At 46.5% G+C, this 20,686-nt stretch overlaps 1 protein-coding gene across 1 annotated transcript in view; it reads right to left on the minus strand.

The window, feature by feature from the left end:
• Positions 1 to 6,250: 6,250 nt before the first annotated feature.
• VSTM5 (V-set and transmembrane domain containing 5) overlaps positions 6,251 to 20,686 on the minus strand; it is a 32,080-nt gene continuing 17,644 nt past the window's right edge. Inside the window, exons 2-5 of the mRNA XM_019450098.2 lie at positions 9,225 to 9,551; positions 8,960 to 9,100; positions 8,245 to 8,827; positions 6,251 to 6,864 (exon numbers count right to left, since the gene is read on the minus strand). Of these exons, the coding sequence (XP_019305643.1) occupies positions 8,784 to 8,827; positions 8,960 to 9,100; positions 9,225 to 9,551 (512 nt within the window). The 3' untranslated portion in view covers positions 6,251 to 6,864; positions 8,245 to 8,783. The remainder of the gene's footprint in view (positions 6,865 to 8,244; positions 8,828 to 8,959; positions 9,101 to 9,224; positions 9,552 to 20,686) is intronic.

The raw sequence follows: 20,686 nt of genomic DNA on the forward strand, positions 1-20,686 counted from the left end.
TTTGCTAGGAGACTTTGTTTTGGTGGGGGTTTTGTTTTTTTGTTTAATTTCCATCCACTGCAAATTGATAATTTGGTAAATATAATAAAAATGAGTTATTAGAAGAGTTACAGTTTAAAGAGATCCAGAATAAAAGCCCCCCTCTTATTATAATAGCCATAAAATGGCTATCAACTAGAAAAAATGAACGCTTTGTTGTGTAGGATTATCTGGTCAGGAGCCAGTGCAACGACCACACCGAGTGGAGCGGAGAGCCCAGGGTGTAACCACAGGCTCTCTCAAGCTTCATCTGAGGACAGTGGAGCAACCTCACGCTGCCACGGTCTTCATCGCTGGGGAGTGAAGAGCCATTACCCGCTACTTAGAAAACAGTGGAAAAGGAAGGAGAGGCAGGGGGAAGATGGCAGCTCGGCCACTGGGCCAGCAACTCGTGTGCCTTGTGTTGATTCACATTCTCCAGCTTAATTAATGTTGCAACCTGGATGACCCGGCAATGGAAGAATATACCGTTGGGAAAGTTGGGAGGCCAGCGGGAGCAAACCAGTTAGTCCCTAACCGTGTGTTTAACAGGCTGGCAAAAGAGCTGGGTTCTGATGTCGGTTCTACCCCTGCTTAGCTGTCTCCGTTTGGCAACGTTACCCCGGCTGCACCTGGTCCCTTACGTGTTAAAACAGGACAAGAATGCCCCCTGCTCACCTCAGTGGTGGTTCAAAGGTCTCAGTATGGTTGGTAATGGATGTGAAGTTCTAAAGGGCTGGCAGATAGAAAACATTAAGTGACTGTTCTCGGAAAGTCCAGCGTTTTAGAAGTCAGTAAGTGGTTAAGATGCCGGCTTTATTTGTATTTATCAGTAGGAGAAAGCATTTTAGAATGTCCTGTTTTGTTCAAATTTACAGGTGACAAAGACAGCGAGTGCATCTGTGGCCATGAAGATTTTTGGTTTTTTCCAGTTCATTTTGAAAGCCATGCTCTGTGGTCAATTTCTTTCCATACCTTGGTTCACTTCTACTTCGTACTCCAATTCTTCGTTGCCTTGGGACTAACATCTCTGACTCTCACTTCAGGGTGGGAACTGACGTTGACAGGCAGTTCACAGCTGAGAAACCCTGTGTCTGAAATAGCAAGTGCCAAGTGCCAAGTGCTACGCGAACTTTGTGACTGGAGCTTCGTCTTCGTTCTCAAGTTTGCTGTTTCCTATTTACAAGTCCACCTCTAGAAATTCATCCTCTAGGCATACTTCGCAAAGGACAGAGTCACAGAGATCACCGTCTGCAAACTGAAAAATTGAGACCGATCTAAATACCCAAAAAAGGGGGCGACTGGGTGGCTCAGTCGGTTAAGCGGCCGACTTCGGCTCAGGTCATGATCTCACGGTCCGTGAGTTCGAGCCCCGCGTCAGGCTCTGTGCTGACAGTTCAGAGCCTGGACCCTGTTTCAGATTCTGTGTCTCCCTCTCTCTCTGACCCTCCCCTGCTCATGCTCTGTCTCTCTCTGTCTCAAAAATAAATAAACGTTAATAAATAAATAAATAAATACCCAAAAAAGGAAATGGCCTAAATTACGGTAAAGGAGCCCGAAATAACTGGTGCTCATTTTTACTTCTTTAAAAGTTGAGCTCACCACATGGCCAACGTGTTTTTCTGCTCCCAATATTCTGGCTCCCCTTGATTAGGAACCAGGAAAACCACCGTATTATACTTTATTTCTCTTCCTATTTACTGATTGTGAAACATTTGTTGTAGAACAGACTATATTTGGCTTGAAGTGGTAGATGAGGGAGAAGTTTGAGATATAAAAGTAGCACATGTGCAACAGGATAGAGAGCCTGGAAATAAACCCGTAGCTACATGGGCAGTTAATCTAGGACAAAGGTGGCAGGAATATGCAATGGGAAAAAGTCTCTTCAACAAATCGTGTTGGGAAAACTGGACAGCTACATGCAGAAGAATGAAATTGGACCGCTTTCTTTCACCATACACAAAATTAACTCAAATGGGTTAAAGATGTAAATATGAGACCTGAAACCATAAAACTCCTAAAAGAAAACATAGATAGCAATCTCTTGGATGTCGGCCTTAGCAAATATTTAAGGATATGTCTCAAGGGAAACAAAAGCAAAAATAAACTACTGAGACTTCGTCAAAATAAAAAGCTTCTGCACAGCAAATTATCAACAAAACCAAAATGCAACCTGTTAAAAGATATTTGCAAATGATATAGCCAAAAGGGGTTAAAATCCAAAATGTATAAAGAGCTGATAAGCTCCACACCAAAAAAAAAAAAAAAAAACAAAAAAAAAAAAGCAACAACCTGATTAAAAAATGGGCAGAGGAACTTAATAGCCATTTTCTCAAAGAAGATATACAGATGGATAACAGACTTATGAAAAGACATTCAGCATCACTCAGCATCAGGAAAATGCAAATCAAAACCACAATGAGATGCCACCTCACACCTGGCAGAATGCCTAGTATCAAAAAGACAAGAAATAACCATGTTGGTGAGGATGTAGGGGAAACGGACCCCTCATGCACTGTTGGTGGGAATGCAAACTCGCGCAACCACACTGGAAGACGGTGTGGAAGTTCCCCAAAAAATTAAAAACAGAAATACCTGTGATCCAGTATTTCCACTTCTGGATATTTACCCAAAGAAAATGAAAAGATATGGACCTCCTGTGTTTATTGCAGCATGATTTACAATAGCCAAGGTATAGAGGCAACCCAAGTTTTCATCAATAGATGAATGGATAAAGAAGAGTGGTGTGTGTGTGTGCGTGTGTGTGTGTGTGTGTGTGTATGTGTGTACTTCTACATATGTATATACACCTATTATGCTAAGTGAAACAAGTCAGAGAAATACCATAGGATTTCACTCATACGTGGAATCGAAACACAAAAGAAGAAACGGAAACAGACTCGAATACAGAGAACAAACTGGTGGTTGCCAGAGGGAGGTGGGTGGGGGAATGGGTGAAATTGATAAAGGGGATTAAGAGGTACAAACTTCAAATTATGAAATAAGTCACAGAGATTACAAGTACAGCACAAGAAATACAGTCAATATTGTAATAACGTTACACGGTGACAGATGGTATCTAACATGATGAGACCTGAAACTACCATAACATTGCGTGTGGATCATACTTCAATTAAAACAGAAACCAAAGTGGGGCGCCTGGGTGGCTCAGTCGGTTAAGCGTCCGACTTCGGCTCAGGTCATGATCTCATGGTCCGTGAGTTTGAGCCCCGCGTTGGGCTCTGTGCTGACAGCTCAGAGCCTGGAGCCCGTTTCAGATTCTGTCTCCCTCTCTCTCTGCCCCTCCCCTGCTCATCCTCTGTCTCTCTCTGTCTCAAAAATAAATAAACGTTAAAAAAAAACAAACACAGAAACCAAAGCTTTCTGAGGTTAAAAATGTACATTTCTCTTAGTAGAGTCTTGGCTGTATTTATTCATGTAATTTAAGATTAACCCACCCCCCCAAAAAGTAACATACAATCTGCAAAACTTCCCAATAATTTAGATGAAGCCAGTGATGTGTCTCTTACCTAAATCTATTCACAGCTTTTCTTTTGACGCACTTTACAAATACTCCCAGTCCAAGCCCCTTGGGACCCAAAAGGCAGTAATAGAGAACTGTGATCTGTGTTTAGTATTTGAAAAAGCCTAAAGGCGATCACACATTTACCCAACAAAACTTCACCATCAGATTTCTTTGCCAGAACACCATCAAATCAAAGTGATACCAATGATTTCGTTCTGACCAGGAATTCTAATTGACACTTTAGTATTTGTGATTAATAAAAACAGGAAAATAAATAATTGTTTAATAAATTCATTTTGTTTGGCAAGAAAAGAAATCGTTCAAACCATGAGGTACCTGAAGGAAAAATACTTTTAGCATTTTTAGGGCCAGAACTGCCCAAAACAAACCCTGGTCTGTTGCATCAAAGGAATGTAACCTACCTGTTTCCACTTTATAAGGTGACATCTAAAGCTGAAACTTTAGGGGCGCCTGGGTGGCTCAGTCAGTTGAGTGTCTGACTTCAGCTCAGGTCATGATCTCGCGGTCTGTGAGTTCAAGCCCTGCGTCGGGCTCTGTGCTGATAGCTCGGAGCCTGGAGCCTGTTTCAGATTCTGTGTCTCCCTCTCTCTCTGCCCCTCCCCCACTCATGCTCTGTCTCTCCCTCTCTCTGTCAAAAATAAACACACACAAAAAATCTTAAAGCTGAAACTTTGGATTTCTTTTACATGAACAATACTCTTTCTCCCTCCTCCAAATAGTCCCTAATAAGCTTTACAATAAAACCCACCAATATTATGAAACAATCACTCTGAAGTCCTGAAAGAGTAAAGGATTCCTAGGGAACAGAGCTGACTGTGTTAGTTAACAAGAAGAAGCCACCTTGGTTGAAGGAACAAGTCTGCCATTGAAAGAAAGATGGCTCAAGATATTTATTTTCGTATATATCATTTGAAATAAAAAGTACCTTCTGAGTGAACAATTGTAATGTATCCATGCTAGGGATTGCACTGTGCAGGCAATAAGAATGAAGTTTAGGAATAAGTAGAGACACGAAATAATGCCTAAGAAACATTAAGGGAAAACAAGCCAATTGTAGGATAACACATATCACAGAAGCCCATTTGCCTAAAAAGAAAACAGATGGACTATTGGGATGTGTGCATGGAGAGAAAGAGAGAGAGAGAGAGAGAGAGAGAGAGAGAGAGAGAGAGAGGTGTTCACAGATGCCTACGGCTAGAAGGATACATGCCCAATGTAACTACTCTTCCCTCTGGGGAGTAGGACTTGAGGGAGAATTTTACTTTTTACTTTATATACAGACTTGAGTATCATTTCAATTTTAAAGAAGGATTTCTCACCTTTGCAATGAAACCAAGCCCCAACGCCCACCCGATTTCTAAAAGGCAGTGGAAGTGGTGTCCTGAGCCTCACCACGCGCGGACTGGAAAGGCCGCCACCCCTTGAGAAGTTGCGTTGTGGACAGACGTGCCCACAGTGGCCACAGGCCTGGCTCTGCGTCCCTAAACCAGCGGTGCTCGATGCTTCCCTGCAGCGGCCAAAGAAACCCAGGCTGGGATATGAAACGGATGGCAGAGGGAGGGTTCCCCTTGCCCCAGGGTTTGACAGCAGGCTCCTGCTCAGGGCAGGTCTCAGAACTGGCTGCCTCGCACTGCGCAGCTCCTCACCTTCCTGTGACTTCTATCTCAAGGGGCCTGGCGTGCTGTGCGTTCCTCCCACGGGGGCCTCCGCAGTCCTTCCAAACTCGGAACACGATGAAATGAGAAAGTACGGTGTATACCTTTTTAATTTTCTTAGATCGCAATCTGAGAGGACGTTCTGTTGACAGGGCATGTTATGTTCCGTGCGGCATCTCACGCACTGTTGAACGCGGTGGTACAATGGTCACATCTTTATTTCAGCCCTTTGCGGAAGCAGAAAGGACTCTGTTGAATTATGATTAATACTCTGGAAGCAAAAACTTCCAATTAGGCTTCTGGGAGGATGCAGGGCAGAATGACGGGCAGGTGTTTTTCAGAATCACTAAAAAATGTTTACAGTTCGTCATTTAAAAAAGGTGCCAGACGAGGATGTGGAGAAACAGGAACCCTCTTGCACTGTTGGTGGGAATGCAAATTGGTGCAGCCACTCTGGAAAACAGTGTGGTGGTTCCTCAGAAAATTAAAAATAGACCTACCTTATGACCCAGCAATAGCAGTGCTAGGAATTTACCCAAGGGATACAGGAGTACTGATGCATAGGGGCACTTGTACCCCAATGTTTATAGCAGTACTCTCAACAATAGCCAAATTATGGAAAGAGCCTAAATGTCCATCAACTGATGAATGGATAAAGAAATTGTGGTTTATATACACAATGGAATACTATGTGGCAATGAGGAAGAATGAAATATGGCCCTTTGTAGCAACATGGATGGAACTGGAGAGTGTGATGCTAAGTGAAATAAGCCATACAGAGAAAGACAGATACCATATGGTTTCACTCTTATGTGGATCCTGAGAAACTAACAGAAACCCATGCGGGAGGGGAAGGAAAAAAAAAAAAAAAAAAAAGAGGTTAGAGTGGGAGAGAGCCAAAGCATAAGAGACTCTTAAAAACTGAGAACAAACTGAGGGTTGATGGGGGGTGGGAGGGAGGGGAGGGTGGGTGATGGGTATTGAGGGCACCTTTTGGGATGAGCACTGGGTGTTGTATAGAAACCAATTTGACAATAAACTTCAGATATTGAAAAAAATAAAAATAAAAATAAAAAAGGTGCCAGACCCATGGCTGTGGCTGGGGTTTTTCTAATGCCCACAGGTGATGAAAACCTCACCCAGGGCCTCTGAGCACTTGGCAGGACTGGGCTCACACACAAAGGGCTGGGGCTTTATTTTCAGGCTTTATTTTGTTCTTTACAATTTTTTTTTTCACAGTTTAAAACATAACTTATAGCTTAGCATTTCCAGTGGCCAACCTCTGGAATTTCAGATTTTCTTTTTTGAAAAATAGACAAAAACACTTCAGGCTCTGGAATCAAATACTTTCCACAAGACTGTTCAGGATGGAGGGAGCTTTAAAAGTGCAAAATAAAGACATGGAAAGCCAGGGGCATAACTTTTCATGAGCTTTGGGGTGGGGGGCAGTTTAATTTACATTTGGGTTTGCCATGAAGGCCTCTCACTGGTTCCGCTTTTCCATTTCTCCTTTTATTCTGGAGATTACCACCCCTGACTTCTGACAAGCTAGAAGCACAGTTCTGGAAAGCAGGTGGTATAAAAGAGCACACACAGATGCCAGCAGGTGCCCAGATCCAAACGGGTTTCCTGCTGATGCACTTTCTGTGGGAAAGAGAAGAAAGAACTAATCAGATTATCCTTGGCCCCCTTTTTATTCCCATACTCCCACCCTGCTTCTTCATGATAGTGGGGACTTGTATGAGGAACCCATCCTGGTGGGGGACTGGTTCCTCTGACTGCTGCCTGGGGAAAGGGCACAGGTGTGTGTGCTTACAAGTGGGTGCACAGGAGGTGGCCTGGGGGGTGAGAACCTTCTCTGTGCAGGTGCTCAAGCTACAAATCAGTTGTGTAGACCAACTGCTCTCTTGCCTTTTGAATCAAGTAGTGCCTTTAGAGTCTTTCTCTAAGAGCACAGAGCTCCTGTGTGACTACTCCAAAAATCCCTTCTTGTTACCCTGGATTATTTAGAGAAAGGCCTAACTTCTCCAAGCAACTTTTTTTGCCACATGGGAAGTAGAAAAGATATTGACACTGGGGACTTCAAGCAAAGAGAGGGGCACCTGAGTGGCTCAGTTGGTGAAGCATGGGACTTCGGCTCAGGTCATGATCTCACAGTTCATGAGTTCATACCCCAAGTCGGGCTCTCTGCTGACAGCACAGAGCCCATTTTGAATCTTCTGTCCCCCTCGCTCTCTGCCCCTCCGTGGCCCCCCCACCCCTCTCTCGCAAAAACAAACATTTTAAAAATCAAAGAGGAGAAGAGAAGGGAATGCTCCACTAATTGGCCTGGTGCGTTTGGTCTGTAGCTAAGAGTGTTGGAGAGAGAAAGGATAATGGAAAACAAGTTCATGCCTATTTAGAGCTTGCCAAATGGAAGTCAGGGTGGAGAAACTTTCAAGTAAACACGGTGACTGACAAGGCGAGAGCCTAAGAGCCCAGGCCACTTGTGCTCCAGTCCCCAGGTCCCCGTGGAGCCCCAGTACACCAGAGCGTGTATCAGTTTACAGCACTCGGTAGCCTGCTTGGCTTTCCAGACCCTTGAAGAATCCTCCTGCTTTCCTGAAATTGCTCAGTGAGCTCTGTGCATACTGTGGGCTTCACCTGATACCCCGACTGTGAGGTAGGTGAGCGCCAAGTGTTCCTAAGCCCACTTGGGAGGGAGCAAGGGCCTGACTTGAGACAAAGTGTTGGTGATGAGGGGCACAGTTGTACCACCCACCACGCAGGCTCGCTTTCATAGGTACCAGAACCTGGCTTGTCGGGAAGCCATTTGGAGGCCAGCTGCTGCCCACAGTGGAGATGAACATCTGTGTTCCTCACTCTGGCCTAAGTAGGGGCCAGAGGAGGGAAAATCCAATTAATGTTGGGCTACGAGAGGAAGAGAGAGGTCATTTTCTCCCTATTCCTTGCTTCTGACACTGGTCCCTCAGGAACAAGCGGAGCCCCTCTCCCTAACCAGGCCCCGGGGTCTGCTCCAAGCACCTCATTAGGGCCCAGTCTCTCCCCCTGCATGGCAGGCAGATCATCTAAAAGCCTCGGGTTTTCTCACAGTAGCTCCCGCAGCAGAGGCTGGAGGGACGAGCAGAGCAGAAAGGAACACGGAGAGCCTGTCCAATGCTGGCTGCACGCTCGGTCCGGGGCCACTCCGGCCTCGGACACGGGGACGCCTCCAGCGGCCTCCAGCGGCCACCCCCAGGGCCGCGACGAGTGTAGCCAGCAAGCGGCCCGACCAGCACGAGGCCACTGGCGTGGGTCCGCAAAGCGGCAGCCGAGCGAGGCTCTGGCCCGAAGCCTCAAGCGCGCTTCTCCTTGAGCTTCTCGCAAGCACTAGAACGGACTTTGTCCAATCCAGAGTCCTCGAGTCCACGGAGTCAATTTCGCTAACATCCGCAGTCCCCTCGGGACCGTGTGGCTACGGCCGGGCGGCAGGAGGCTGGGAGGGCGGATTGGCCGCGTTCGCGCCCTTTGTGGAAAATACTCTTCTCCTCTTGAGGTAGGAATGTAACTGGGCGCAGCCTTCGCTAACACTCCACATCTTGCAGCTCAATCTCCTCAGTGGTGCTCTCTGCAAAGCAAAAGACAAGCCGCTCAGTTGCCCGCCAGCCACGGGGGGAGGGTTCTCGCTGAGACCAGGATAACAAGAACCACCTCCAGCCATAAAAGCGTGAATGGATCACCACAGGGCCCAGAGAATTACCTTTGAGTTTGTGTCTTCTCTTCCTCTGGAATTTATACGCACACTTATTACAAACCCACATGAGGCTGATTAACAGCGCGGCCACGGCAGCGAGCAAAGCAAGGAAGACAGCCACAAAATGGAGGTCTTCGTAGAGGATCTCTACGGGGTGGGCAGGGCAAGGGGAAGATAATGGCTCGTTTAATATCACGAAGTCGCTGCCCCACACGTGGGCAGTTCAGAGAGGTGCCAGGCCCCGGGGGGGGGGGGGGGGGGGCTGCCTTACCCGACACGTGCAGCACGATGGTGCCAAACTGGCTGCTCCCCAAGCGCTCCGTCACCGTGATGATGTAGTAGCCCGAGTCCCTCACGCCCACGCCGAAGAGCTGGATGGAGCCGTTGTCGAAAGTGCAGAGCCTGTCCTTGTGGCTCTGGGAGATGTTGGCCTGAGTGCCCGGCTTCCACTCCACGATCTTCTGTGCGCCCCAGTTGGAGGTGTACTTCCATTCAATGGTGGGGACGCCATGGCAGGAGTACTCAACCGAGAGCAAGATGTCTTCCTCCACCGTGGCATTGATGGCCGACTGGGGGATGTACAGGGACACACCCTGACCTGCAGGATGGAATGCCAGATGTGGGGCAGCGTCTGTATGAACTTAGAGGAAAGCGGACTTTCACGACTCGTTGATTTATTCAGCAACTATTTATTGAGTGCCTAGCACATGCCAGGCTATCTTCTAGGTTCTGGTGCTGGCACTACAGTGGTGAACATTATAGACCGAGTAATTGTACCCCGCATCACGAAACTCCCATGTCGGAATCCCAACCTCCAGTGTGACTGTATTTGAAGATGCAGCCGCTAAGGAGGTAATCAAGGTTAGGGGCACCTGAGTAGCTCAGTCGGTTAAGCGTCTGACTTCGGCTCAGGTCACGATCTCACAGTTTGTGAGTTTGAGCCCCGCATCGGGCTCTGTGCTGACAGCTCGGAACCTGGAACCTGCTTCAGGTTCTGTGTCTCTCTCGGTCCCTTCCCCACTCACACTCTGTCTCTGTCTCTGTCTCTCTCAAAGATAAACATTTAAAAAAAAATTAAAAAAAAAGAGGAGGTAATCCAGGTTAAATGAGGTCATAACGGTAGGGCCCTGATCCAATAAGATTATTGTCTTCATAAGAAGAGACACCAGAGAGCTCTCTCTCTCTCTCTCTCTCATTACCTCTCCACAGGAATGTAAGGGGGAAATGAGAGAAAATGCTATGTGAGGTTGCAGCAAGAAGCAGGAAGAGAGATTTCACCAGAAACTGAACTGACCTGTGCTTAGACCCGGGATCTAGGACTGTCCATCCTCAGGAACTGTGAGAAAATAAATTTCTGTTGCTTAAGCCCCTCAGTCTGTGCTATTTTGTGTGTGTGTGTGTGTGTATGTGTGTGTGTGTGTGTGTGTGTGTGTGTACACACAGTGTGTGTGTGTGTGTGTGTCCACACACACATATACACACACACACACACACACACACACACACACACACACACACCCTGTGAACAAGATCCAAGGTGACTATTTACTGGATGAACAGTAAACCTCCCTGGTGACTCCATTCTAAACAGGAGGCACACAAGGATGAAATAAACAAATGAAATCATTCTGGATAATGACAAGTGCTTTAAAGACAATAAAACAGGGCACTAGTGACCAGTGGAGTAAAGGTGACTCTAGAGAGAATGCTCAGGGAAGATCTCGCAGAGGAGATGACCTTTTTTTTTTTTTTACTTTTTTTTCTTAAATTTACATCCAAGTCAGTTAGCATGTAGTGCAATAACGATTTGATTTCAGGAGTAGAATCCAGCGATTCATCCCCTACGTATAACACCCAGTGCTCATCCCAACAAGCGTCTTCCTTAATAATGCCCATCGCCCATTTGGCCCATCCTCCCACCCACAACCCCTCTAGCAACCCTCAGTTGGTTCTCTGTATTTAAGAGTCTCTTATGTGTTTATATTCTTTTTGCATCCCTTCCCTTATGTTCATCTGTTTCGTGTCTTAAATTCCATACATGAGTGAAGTCATAGGATATTTGTTTTTCTCTAATTTCGCTTCGCAGAATACACTCTACTTGCATCTATGTTGTTGCAAATGGCAAGATTTCATTCTTTTTGATAGCTGAGTAATATTCCAGTGTGTGTGTGTGTGTGTGTGTGTGTGTGTGTGTGTGTGTGTGTTTGTGTGTGTATGTATATATATATATATATATATATATATATATTCCACTTCTTTATCCATTCACCAGTCGATGGACATTTGGACTCTTTCCATACTTTGGCTACTATAAACAGTGGGGTGCATGGGCCCAATAGAATCAGCACTCCTGTTATCCTTTGGATAAATACCTAGTAGTGCAATTGCTGGGTCGTAGGGTAGTCCTATTCTTCATTTTTTTGAGGAACCTCCATACTGTTTTCCAGAGCGGCTGCACCACTTTGCATTCCCACCAGCAGTGCAAAGGGGTTTGAGGAGATGACCTTTGAATGGAGACCTGAATGACAGGCATGCAACGTGTGGAGACTTGAGGGAAGAGCAGGTCAGGCAGAGGGAGCATGTGAAAAAACTGAGGGGATGGTGAGTGCTGGTGTGTCTGAGGGACAGAAGGAAGGCCAGCATGTCAGAATGCAGTGGGGAGAGACAGAGGTGGGGCTGGAGAGCTGGCAGGACACGGGCCACAATGTGAGGGTCAGGAGTGGGGTTCACTCATGGCTGATGGGAACCACAGGAGGGCTCAGGCAGGAGGGGACATTCTCCGTTAAGCTTGAGAATGTCATTCTGGGGGAGAGGGGATAAGCCCAGATGCAGGAAGAGCAGGCAGGTGGCTGCTGCAGGGGACAGATAAGAGATGGAGGTCTAGGGGCACCCGGGTGGCTCAGTCGGTTAAGCGTCCAACTTCAGCTCAGGTCATGATCTCACGGTCTGTGAGTTCAAGTCCCATGTTGGGCTGTGTGCTGACAGCTCGGAGCCTGGAGCCTGCTTTGGATCGTGTGTCTCCCTCTCTCTCTCTGCCCCAACCCTGCTCATGCTCTGTCTCTGTCTCTCTCTCAAAAATAAATAAACATTAAAAAATAAAATAAAATAAAAAGAAGAGATCGAGGCGTAGCCTCACAGGGCATGAACGGGGAGAAGAAACATGCTGGCGAACTAGATGTGGGCGGTGGGTGAGTCAAAGAGGCATCAAGCAGAAGTTTCTGCACACGCATGTACTAGCACCGTTGACTGAGGTCATACATATATGCCGTCATACGTGTAGTAAGCGGGTGCCATGCACAAGCCCCGTGCAACCACCTGCACAAATTGCCTCATTAATGTCTCGCATACAACCTACTGCAATTCTATCGAGAATGGAGCAAAACCTCATTGTCAACAGGACTAACTAGCTTGTCCAAGTTCATTCTGCAAGGTTGAGAGTCACACAAGCTGGCTCCAAAGCCCACATATTTAATCTCTATGCTCAAATCAGTCATCACCGGTTGGCAGTGGAGAGTATGGAATGTGACAAATGCCCCCGCACCCTCCCTGAGAGGACTGGTCAGAGACGGCTGGACATTGGGTAACGAACAGGGCAGGACTTAAGCTCAGAGCCCATCCCTTGGTTTCCGCCCTCCACTTCCTGTTTGGCCCCTCAATCTTTGGGTGTCCAGGTGCTCCAAGGCCCCTGCTGTGTGGCTCTGGGTAACCACACCTGTTAACTTTTCCAGACATTTCTCCCTGCCTTCTCCCATCCCCAGCATTTTCCACTAGTGTTTCTCTCCGAAAGGCCTCGGCTAGGTGACTAGACATAATCTGATAAACATCAAGGTGAGACACTGGGAGGTAATAATGGTTCTCACGGGTTACAACTGCCGAGTAACAGAGATCGATTTTCTCGCCAACTCTGGGCTTTAAAACATGTTAAATTCACAGCAAAGTTGAAAGACAAGTACAATTAATATGTACCTTCTCCTTAATTCACTAATTATTAACATTTTGCCACATTTGCCCCCTCTCTCAGGAAGAAAACAGAGGTCAAATTCCAGGTCAGCCCTCAGAGGGCAGGAGTTAATGTATTTTCTTCATCTTTGTGTCCCCCAGCAGAATTCCGGACACAGAGGGATTGGTCATTAAATCTTTGTTGAGTTGAATAAGTGAATGACAAATATTTATAGCAACAAGAAGGGTAAGATTTCCTGAGAAATGCTGCTGCTGAAATGGTTTGACAAATTTGCATATCTAAAAGGTAACACGCGGGGCGCCTGGGTGGCTCAGTCCGTTAAGCGGCTGGCCGACTTTGACTCCGGTCATGACCTCGCGGTCCGTGAGTTCGAGCCTGCGTCGAGCTCTGTGCTGACAGCTCAGAGCCTGGAGCCTGTTTCAGATTCTGTGTCTCCCTCTCTCTGACCCTCCCCTGTTCGTGCTCCGTCTCTCTCTGTCTCAAAAATAAATAAACGTTAAAATAAATAAATAAATAAATAAATAAATAAATAAAAATAAAAGGTAACACACAAGTAGGAAAGAGAACTATAATTTAGGCAAGACTTCATGTGCCAGTTATGATAATACATACTTACGTGCTTACCAATCCTTCTAATTTTTTACATGAGTCAGCAACATGCCCATGTAGCTAGGAAATGGAAAGGATGGGACTTAAGTGCAGTTTTGTCTTATTCAAAACTTTTTCCTAAAGACACCACCAGAAATTTAGCAATATTAAATGAATCCCGTCGTTGCTGAATATAGAATATATAGAAATCTGTTGCATTTCTATACACTATGATAAAGTAGCACAAATAGAAATTAAGAAAACATTCCATTTGCAATTGCTCTATAAAGACTAAAATACCTGGGGTGAACCTAATCAGGGAGGTGACAGACCTCAATGAGGAATCAAAAAGAAATAAAAATATCCATAGAGACAAGAATGAAAACACACCGATTGAAAATGTTTGGAATACACACACACACACACACACACACACACAATGGAGTATTAGTCATGAAAAAAGATGAGATCTTGCCATTTGGGACAACACAGATGGACCTTGAGAGTATGATGCTAAATGAAATAAGTCAGACAGAGAAATTCAAATACCGTATGATTTAACCTACATGTAAAATTTAAAACACAAAACAAACCAACAAACAAAAAGCAGAAACAAGCCCATAAATGCAGAGAAGAAACTGATGGTTTCCAGAGGGGTGGGGGTGAGGAGATGGGTAAAATGGGTGAAGGGGAGAGGGAGGTACAGGCTGTAGTTATGGGACAAGTCATGGGGATGAAGGGTACAGCACAGGGAACGTAGTCAATGCAATAGTGTTGTATGGTGACAGAGGGTAACTGCATTTGTGGTGAGCACAGCATAACATAAAGACCTGTGGAATCTCACTGTGTAACATTGTACGTCCACTATACTTCCATTAAAAAAGCAAACATACAAAAAATTGTTTTTCCCACTTCACCTTGTGACGATCATTTATCTATGTTTTCAGATTTCTCTGACCCCAAATACGAACAGTTGGAATATGATTACCATAAGATTTGGAGAACCATATTTAGAGCTAGTGATAAACCTGCATCGCAACATGTGTATTTCACGCACACTCACGTTAAACATATTGGTCAAGGTTACTGACAGATTAGTTTCCTGGGATACTGCCAGCCCTTTCAATACCCTTAGGGACCTTCATTTTGAGTCTTATAGGTACTCTGGCCCAAGAAATAGCAAAACTGAAAAGCAAACAAACAAAAATAACAAGCCCAAGTTTCTGAGATGCTGATACAGCTGGAAACTGGTCGACTAGTCTGTGTTTTCCTTTGACCATAAAAACCTCCTCCTGGGGTGTCTGGCTGGCGAGGTCAGGGAAGCATGTGACTCTTGATCTTGGGGTTGTGAGTTCGAGCCCCACCTTGGGTGTAGAGATTAACTAAAAAAATAAAGAAAGAAACTTAAAAAAATAATAAAGATTTTAATATTAAAACCTCCTTCTAATCAAACCAACCAGGCATTTAACTAGGTTTTTAGAACAAAGAGTTCCTTTTGCTATCTATCTATAATTAGGAGGGAAAATTAACAGTTCTAAAAATTTAAAGGCAAACTGCTTGTCACCTTAGTTTAAAAAGTTGAATTAATGAGTAACCCGCCTCTGTACCTCATGCTAAGATCACTCAGAACAAGTCCAGAGAAAGTTAGTATCTAGACCAATCCTTAGACCTGGCTCAAAATGTTCTATTCAAGGAGGTTGGTTTAATAAATCAGATTTCACTTGGAAAATGGATGCCAGGCAGCCATTAACAAGGATAAGTTTTGCATGGACAAGGGAGAGTGTCTACAACATGTTACTAGGTTAAAAAATAGATTTATAAAGCAGCATAATATGATCTTATTTATGTTTGTATAAATAGGTACCTATTACATACAGAAAATGTTGTAGTAATATATGTTCACTGTCCACAGGGATTGCCCCTTAGAGATTGGATGGCAATGGAATTTTATTTTCCAAATTATACATTTATATAAGCTTTGAATTTCAGTTGTTTACTGAATAAGAAAATAACATGTATTTTAAAAAACCTTTTTAAGGTTCTCCTGATTAGACCAAGCAATCTGGTGGACAAAGTTTAAAGAAAGGTTAAAAGCTGACCTTGGTTTATATCTTCACTTGCTTTATTTTTTAAAAAAAAAATTTTTTTTAACGTTTTTTATTTATTTTTGAGACAGAGAGAGACAGAGCATGAACGGAGGAGGGGCAGAGAGAGAGGGAGACACAGAATCGGGAGCAGGCTCCAGGCTCTGAGCCATCAGCCCAGAGCCCGACGTGGGGCTCAAACTCACGGACCGCGAGATCGTGACCTGAGCTGAAGTCGGACGCTTAACTGACTGAGCCACCCAGGCACCCCTATCTTCACTTGCTTTCTATGTGAAAAGCAGAGAAGAACTAAATTCTACCCATTTCCCAGATGCACATCCCTCCTTTAAAGAAGGCGTCACAGAATTAAAGATTTTTAATAAGACAGAAGTCACTGGAACCTGAACCAAGGTGCTCCCTGAAAGCCTGACTTCCTCGTACTGGGGAGACCCACTTAGAACTAATCAGAGGGAGGGGCACCTCTGACTCTCGATTTCGGCTCAGGTCATGATCTCACACTTGGTGAGATTGAGCCCTGTGTCAGGCTCTGGGCTGACAGCACAGAACCTGCTTGGGATTCTCTCTCCCCCTCCCTCTCTCTCTGCCCCTCCACCGTGCGTACTCGCTCTCTCTCTCTCTCCAAATAAATAAACATTAAGAAAAAGAAACTAATCAGAGGGAAAGTGCCAGCAGAAATCAGCTACCAGGAATGGGCTGGAATATACTACTCAGAATGGTTCCTTACTCCTTTTCTGACAAATAAATTACAGAGGTTGTATTTTGCTGCTTTAAAGAAATTGATGATTGAAGATGGATCTATTTCCCGAAATCACAGCAAAGGTCAGGCCTATTCAGACCACAATTTCGATGAACAAGGGTATCAACTAATAGACGGACGGATGGCTGGTGCAGACTCTGGGTGTCAGGAGTCATGGAGGCCACCTTTATCGGGACAACTCATCTTATCTGGAAAGCCACCTGTGCAGCCAGCGTGACCATCTGACACAGCCGAGAACCAGCAAGTGTTGCTGTCACCCTGAGTGAGCCTGTGAGCAGTAAACTGGAAGTCAGAAAGCCTACATCAGGAACACTGCTGGAGCAGGGCGGCGGAGCGAGGAAGCACAGGACAAAAGTGTTATTCCAAGAGGCGGGGAGGTGTGGTGGAGGCTCATGTGAGCAGATCCACGTGGACTCAACCCGGGGGGTGTCCTCCCCGTGGAGAAATCCCTTCACCTTCGAGAGCCTCAGCTTCCTCTGCTGTGGAAAGAGGACCGAAAAGCCTCCAGACGAAGGCTGTGAGGCGGGGGTGACAGGACACGTGTGAGGCCCCGCAGGGCACAGCACTCGGGCCCCCGCGCTTGCTCTCCTCGGCTCAGGTCTGTGTCACTAGCCTTGGGATGACCAGCCCTCCCAGGGTGCCCAGGGGTTTTCCCAGGATCGGGGAGTGTCGGTGCTAGAAGCAAACCAGGACTGTCGGTTACGCGGAGACTCACAGAAATGTTGAGGAGCAACGAGAAAACTCCAAGGCACACAAGAGCTGATCTCTGAGGCACCCGAGGGTGGGGGGCAGAGGCAGAGGTGAGGGAGGGCCAAAGCCACTCTTCCCTTAACGCTCTGCCTTCCTAACGCATCTCCAAGGTCAGCAATCCCACTGCAGCCCCACAGTCACAGAATGCCATCGCATTCTCCGCAACAGGGTGCTGGCTCGCGGCTGTGGCCTGGTGAACAGTATTATTATTATCCCCATTTGACAGAGTAGCACATGTTAAGTTCACTGAGGTTCCAGAATTTGTGCAATGTCACATTAAGTGGCTGAACTGAGACTGACATCCAGGGTGCATTTCACTGCCCTGGTACGAGCCAGGGAGTTTGCAAGGAGCTGGAGAAGGGAGCAGACAGACACAGAATTTGTGCAATGTCACATTAAGTGGCTGAACTGAAAGTGACATCCAGTGTGCATTTCACCGCCCTGGTAGGAGGCAGGAAGTTTGCAAGGAGCTGGGGAAGGGAGCAGACAGACACTCAATGAAACGAAGCCGCGGGGCACCTACGTGGCTCACTTGGTTAAGCGTCCAACTTTTGATTTCAGCTCAGGTCGTGATTTCAGCTCAGGTTCATGGGTTCGAGCCCCGCATCGAGCTCCACATCGACAGCGCGGAGCCTGCTTGAGGTTCCCTCTCTCTTTCTCTCTCTCTGCCCCTCCCACGCTCATGCTCTTTCTGTCTCTCAAAATAAATAAATAAGCTTAAAGAAAGAGAAAGAAGCAGAGCCTTGAAGGATAAAATTTTAAAATTGTGGGAAAGGGAGGAAGCGCCATCCTGGCTGGGAGAACAGTGAGCCCACCCAGGGAGGCAGGAAGGATCTTCTGCTCTGGCCCTGCTGAGTAAAAAGTGCAGGTGGTAGGTAGCCTGAGGAATCTGTAGCAAGCGGGAGATTATCTGAGGGAGTTAGCCCTCGGGCAGGGAGGACCTCAGATGGCATTTAAATAGAGGCACAGCAGGATCTGAACGGGGCTTCCTGGAGGGCGATCTGGCAGCAGATCGAACATTTACACACACATGGCTCACACTGCCCTGAGCCCACCACATGCGCCTGTCCTACACACCTTCAGGACAACCCACGACTGAGCCCCAACAGTCGAGAACAACCCCAGGCACTGGCTTTGGCCTGTACTTGGCGGGGAACGAGGGCAGCAGGATGTGAGCGTGTGCACAGTAGGTCTGCCTGGAACTCGTTTCCAGTCATTTCAGAAGCCCCAGAGCCCAGCACCGTGCCTGGCACTTTGTGCGCACTCAGAGTATACTGGAATGGACCAATAAAGACACGCGTGCCCTGCCTGTCAAACTGCTGCCCCCCTGGAGGGATCAGGAACAGGAGGATCTGTGCCGAGCTGAGGGGGATGCTGGTGAGGCCCCCTTCCCCTCCAAGTCTGCTGAGAGTCAAAGAGCTCAAAGGAGAAATAGCAGTTTTAAGTTGCAACTAAAATATTTACGTCGCTGCCTAACTTTTGTCATTCTTCTTTTTAATGTTTATTTATTTTGAGAGACAGAGAGAGCACGAGTGGGGGAGGGACAGAGAGCAAGGGAGACCCAGAATCCGAAGCACGCTTCAGGCTCTGAGCCGTCAGCACAGGGCCCGACTCAAGGCTCGAACTCGCGGACCGTGAGATCGTGACCCGAGCCGAAGTTGGACACTTAACCAACTGAGCCACCAAGGCGCCCCTAACCTCTGTCATTCTTGAAACAAGTAGCCTGGAATTTTGGAGACCGTTCTACGTTGGAGGCCAGCATGGCAACCCTAAACATTGGCATTTGGGTTTAGACGCCATGAATGGTGTTGAGGATGGACATGTGTGCCCAGTTTACAGGGTATCTATCCCTCCTATTAGCTCAGGTAGTAATTCTCCCTCTCAGTGCCTGATTACTCAGGGACCAAAGCTCAGCTCGCCCTTGATCATCTTACTGTATAATGAATGGCCTTGAGGAGTCACCCAGGCGTCAGCCAAATCCAAACAGTATGGACAGATAGATGCAGGTTTAGGCGAAGGCTTGCAGGGGGTTCCCCTGCATCAGGTTCCTGTAGTTGTACCCCAACCAAAAAAAAAAAAAAAAATCACTCCAAAATAGCATTTCTGTGGGTCACCACCAGTGACCACCTGTCTTATGCAATTATCACAGCCCAGCAAAACCCCGGCTGGGAAAGCTGAATGGCTCGGCCGCTATCCGCCGGGAAAGACAAAGCGGTCTGATAACGTTATGTTGTCAGAAGCAGGGTGAAGTTATACTCCAACATTACTGTGGGGATTTGTAAATGGGTGTCACCTTCTTGGAGGGCAATATGGTAAAATCTATGAAAATAGTATTAGCACACACCTCTTGACCCAGAAGTTCCACGGTTATGAACGGATCCTACAAGTAATAAGGGAACACAAATGTAGGTCTTGTTACTGAAGCACAGCGTAGTCTTTTGAAGTAGCAAAAGACCAGAGGCATCCTGTATGCTCACCGGTAAGAGACCAGTAAGGGAAAACGGGCTCTTACACTACTCGTAACTCTGCCAACACCAACTACCCTCAGGGAGAGCACACCCCACCCCTAAAGGGCTCAGTCTTATGAGACCGCCCCCACTTTAGATACCAACTACAAGTCCAGGCCTCCGTACTTCCTTTTTTTAAATGTTTATTTATTTATTTTTTGGGGGGGGGGTGTGAAGGGGCACAGAGAGAGGGAGATAGGGAATCCCGAGCAAGTTCCGCACTGTAGGTGCAGAGCCCGATGTGGGCCTAGACCTTACGAACCTCGAGATCATGACCTGAGCTGAAATCAAGAGTTGGATGTTTAATTGACTGAGCCCCCCAGGGCGCCCCTGGGCCTCCTGTACTTCTGACCAACTGGCTATAAAACAGAGGTTTCCGCCACCCCCTCGTCAGGTTCAATAGTTTGCTAGAATGGCTCACAGAATTCAGGAAAGCACTCTACTATTATCTGTTATTTTTATAAAGGATACAACTCAGGAAGAGCGACACGGAAGAGAGGTGTAGGCAGGTATGTGCAAAGGTTCCATGCCCTCTCCAGGTGTGCCACCCTCCCAGCACCTTGATGGGCTCACCAATCCAGAAGCTCTCCAAGCTTCTTCAGTTAGCATCTGGGGGGAAGTTCCCTTACTTGGGAAGAGTTGATAAAGTCATTGGCCATTGGTGATTGACTCAATCCCCAGCCTCTCTCTTATCTCCAGAGGTTGTGGTGGAAGGAGGTTAGGGCTGAAAGTTCTAACTTTCTAATCCCATGGTTAGCTCCTCTACCAACCAGCCTTCATCTTCCAAAAGTCGCCTCATTGGCAAACAAAAAGACAGACTTATCACTCTGGAGATTCCAAGGGCCTCAGTTAGCTTTTGTGTCAGGAACCAAGGAGTAAGACCAAATATTGTAACAGGAGATGCTCCTATTACCTAGTAAATGACTAGGATATGAGGGGCTCTGTGTCAGGAACCAGGGAGAGGTGACCAAATATGTATTTCTTACTATGTCACAACTGGTTAAACAAAATTATCAATATTCATATTCTAGTACTACAGAGACATTTAAAGACTGAGATACATCT

This window comes from Panthera pardus, unplaced genomic scaffold (genome assembly GCF_024362965.1).
Source record: "Panthera pardus isolate Hobbes unplaced genomic scaffold, ASM2436296v1 HiC_scaffold_12, whole genome shotgun sequence".
NCBI lineage: Eukaryota > Metazoa > Chordata > Mammalia > Carnivora > Felidae > Panthera > Panthera pardus.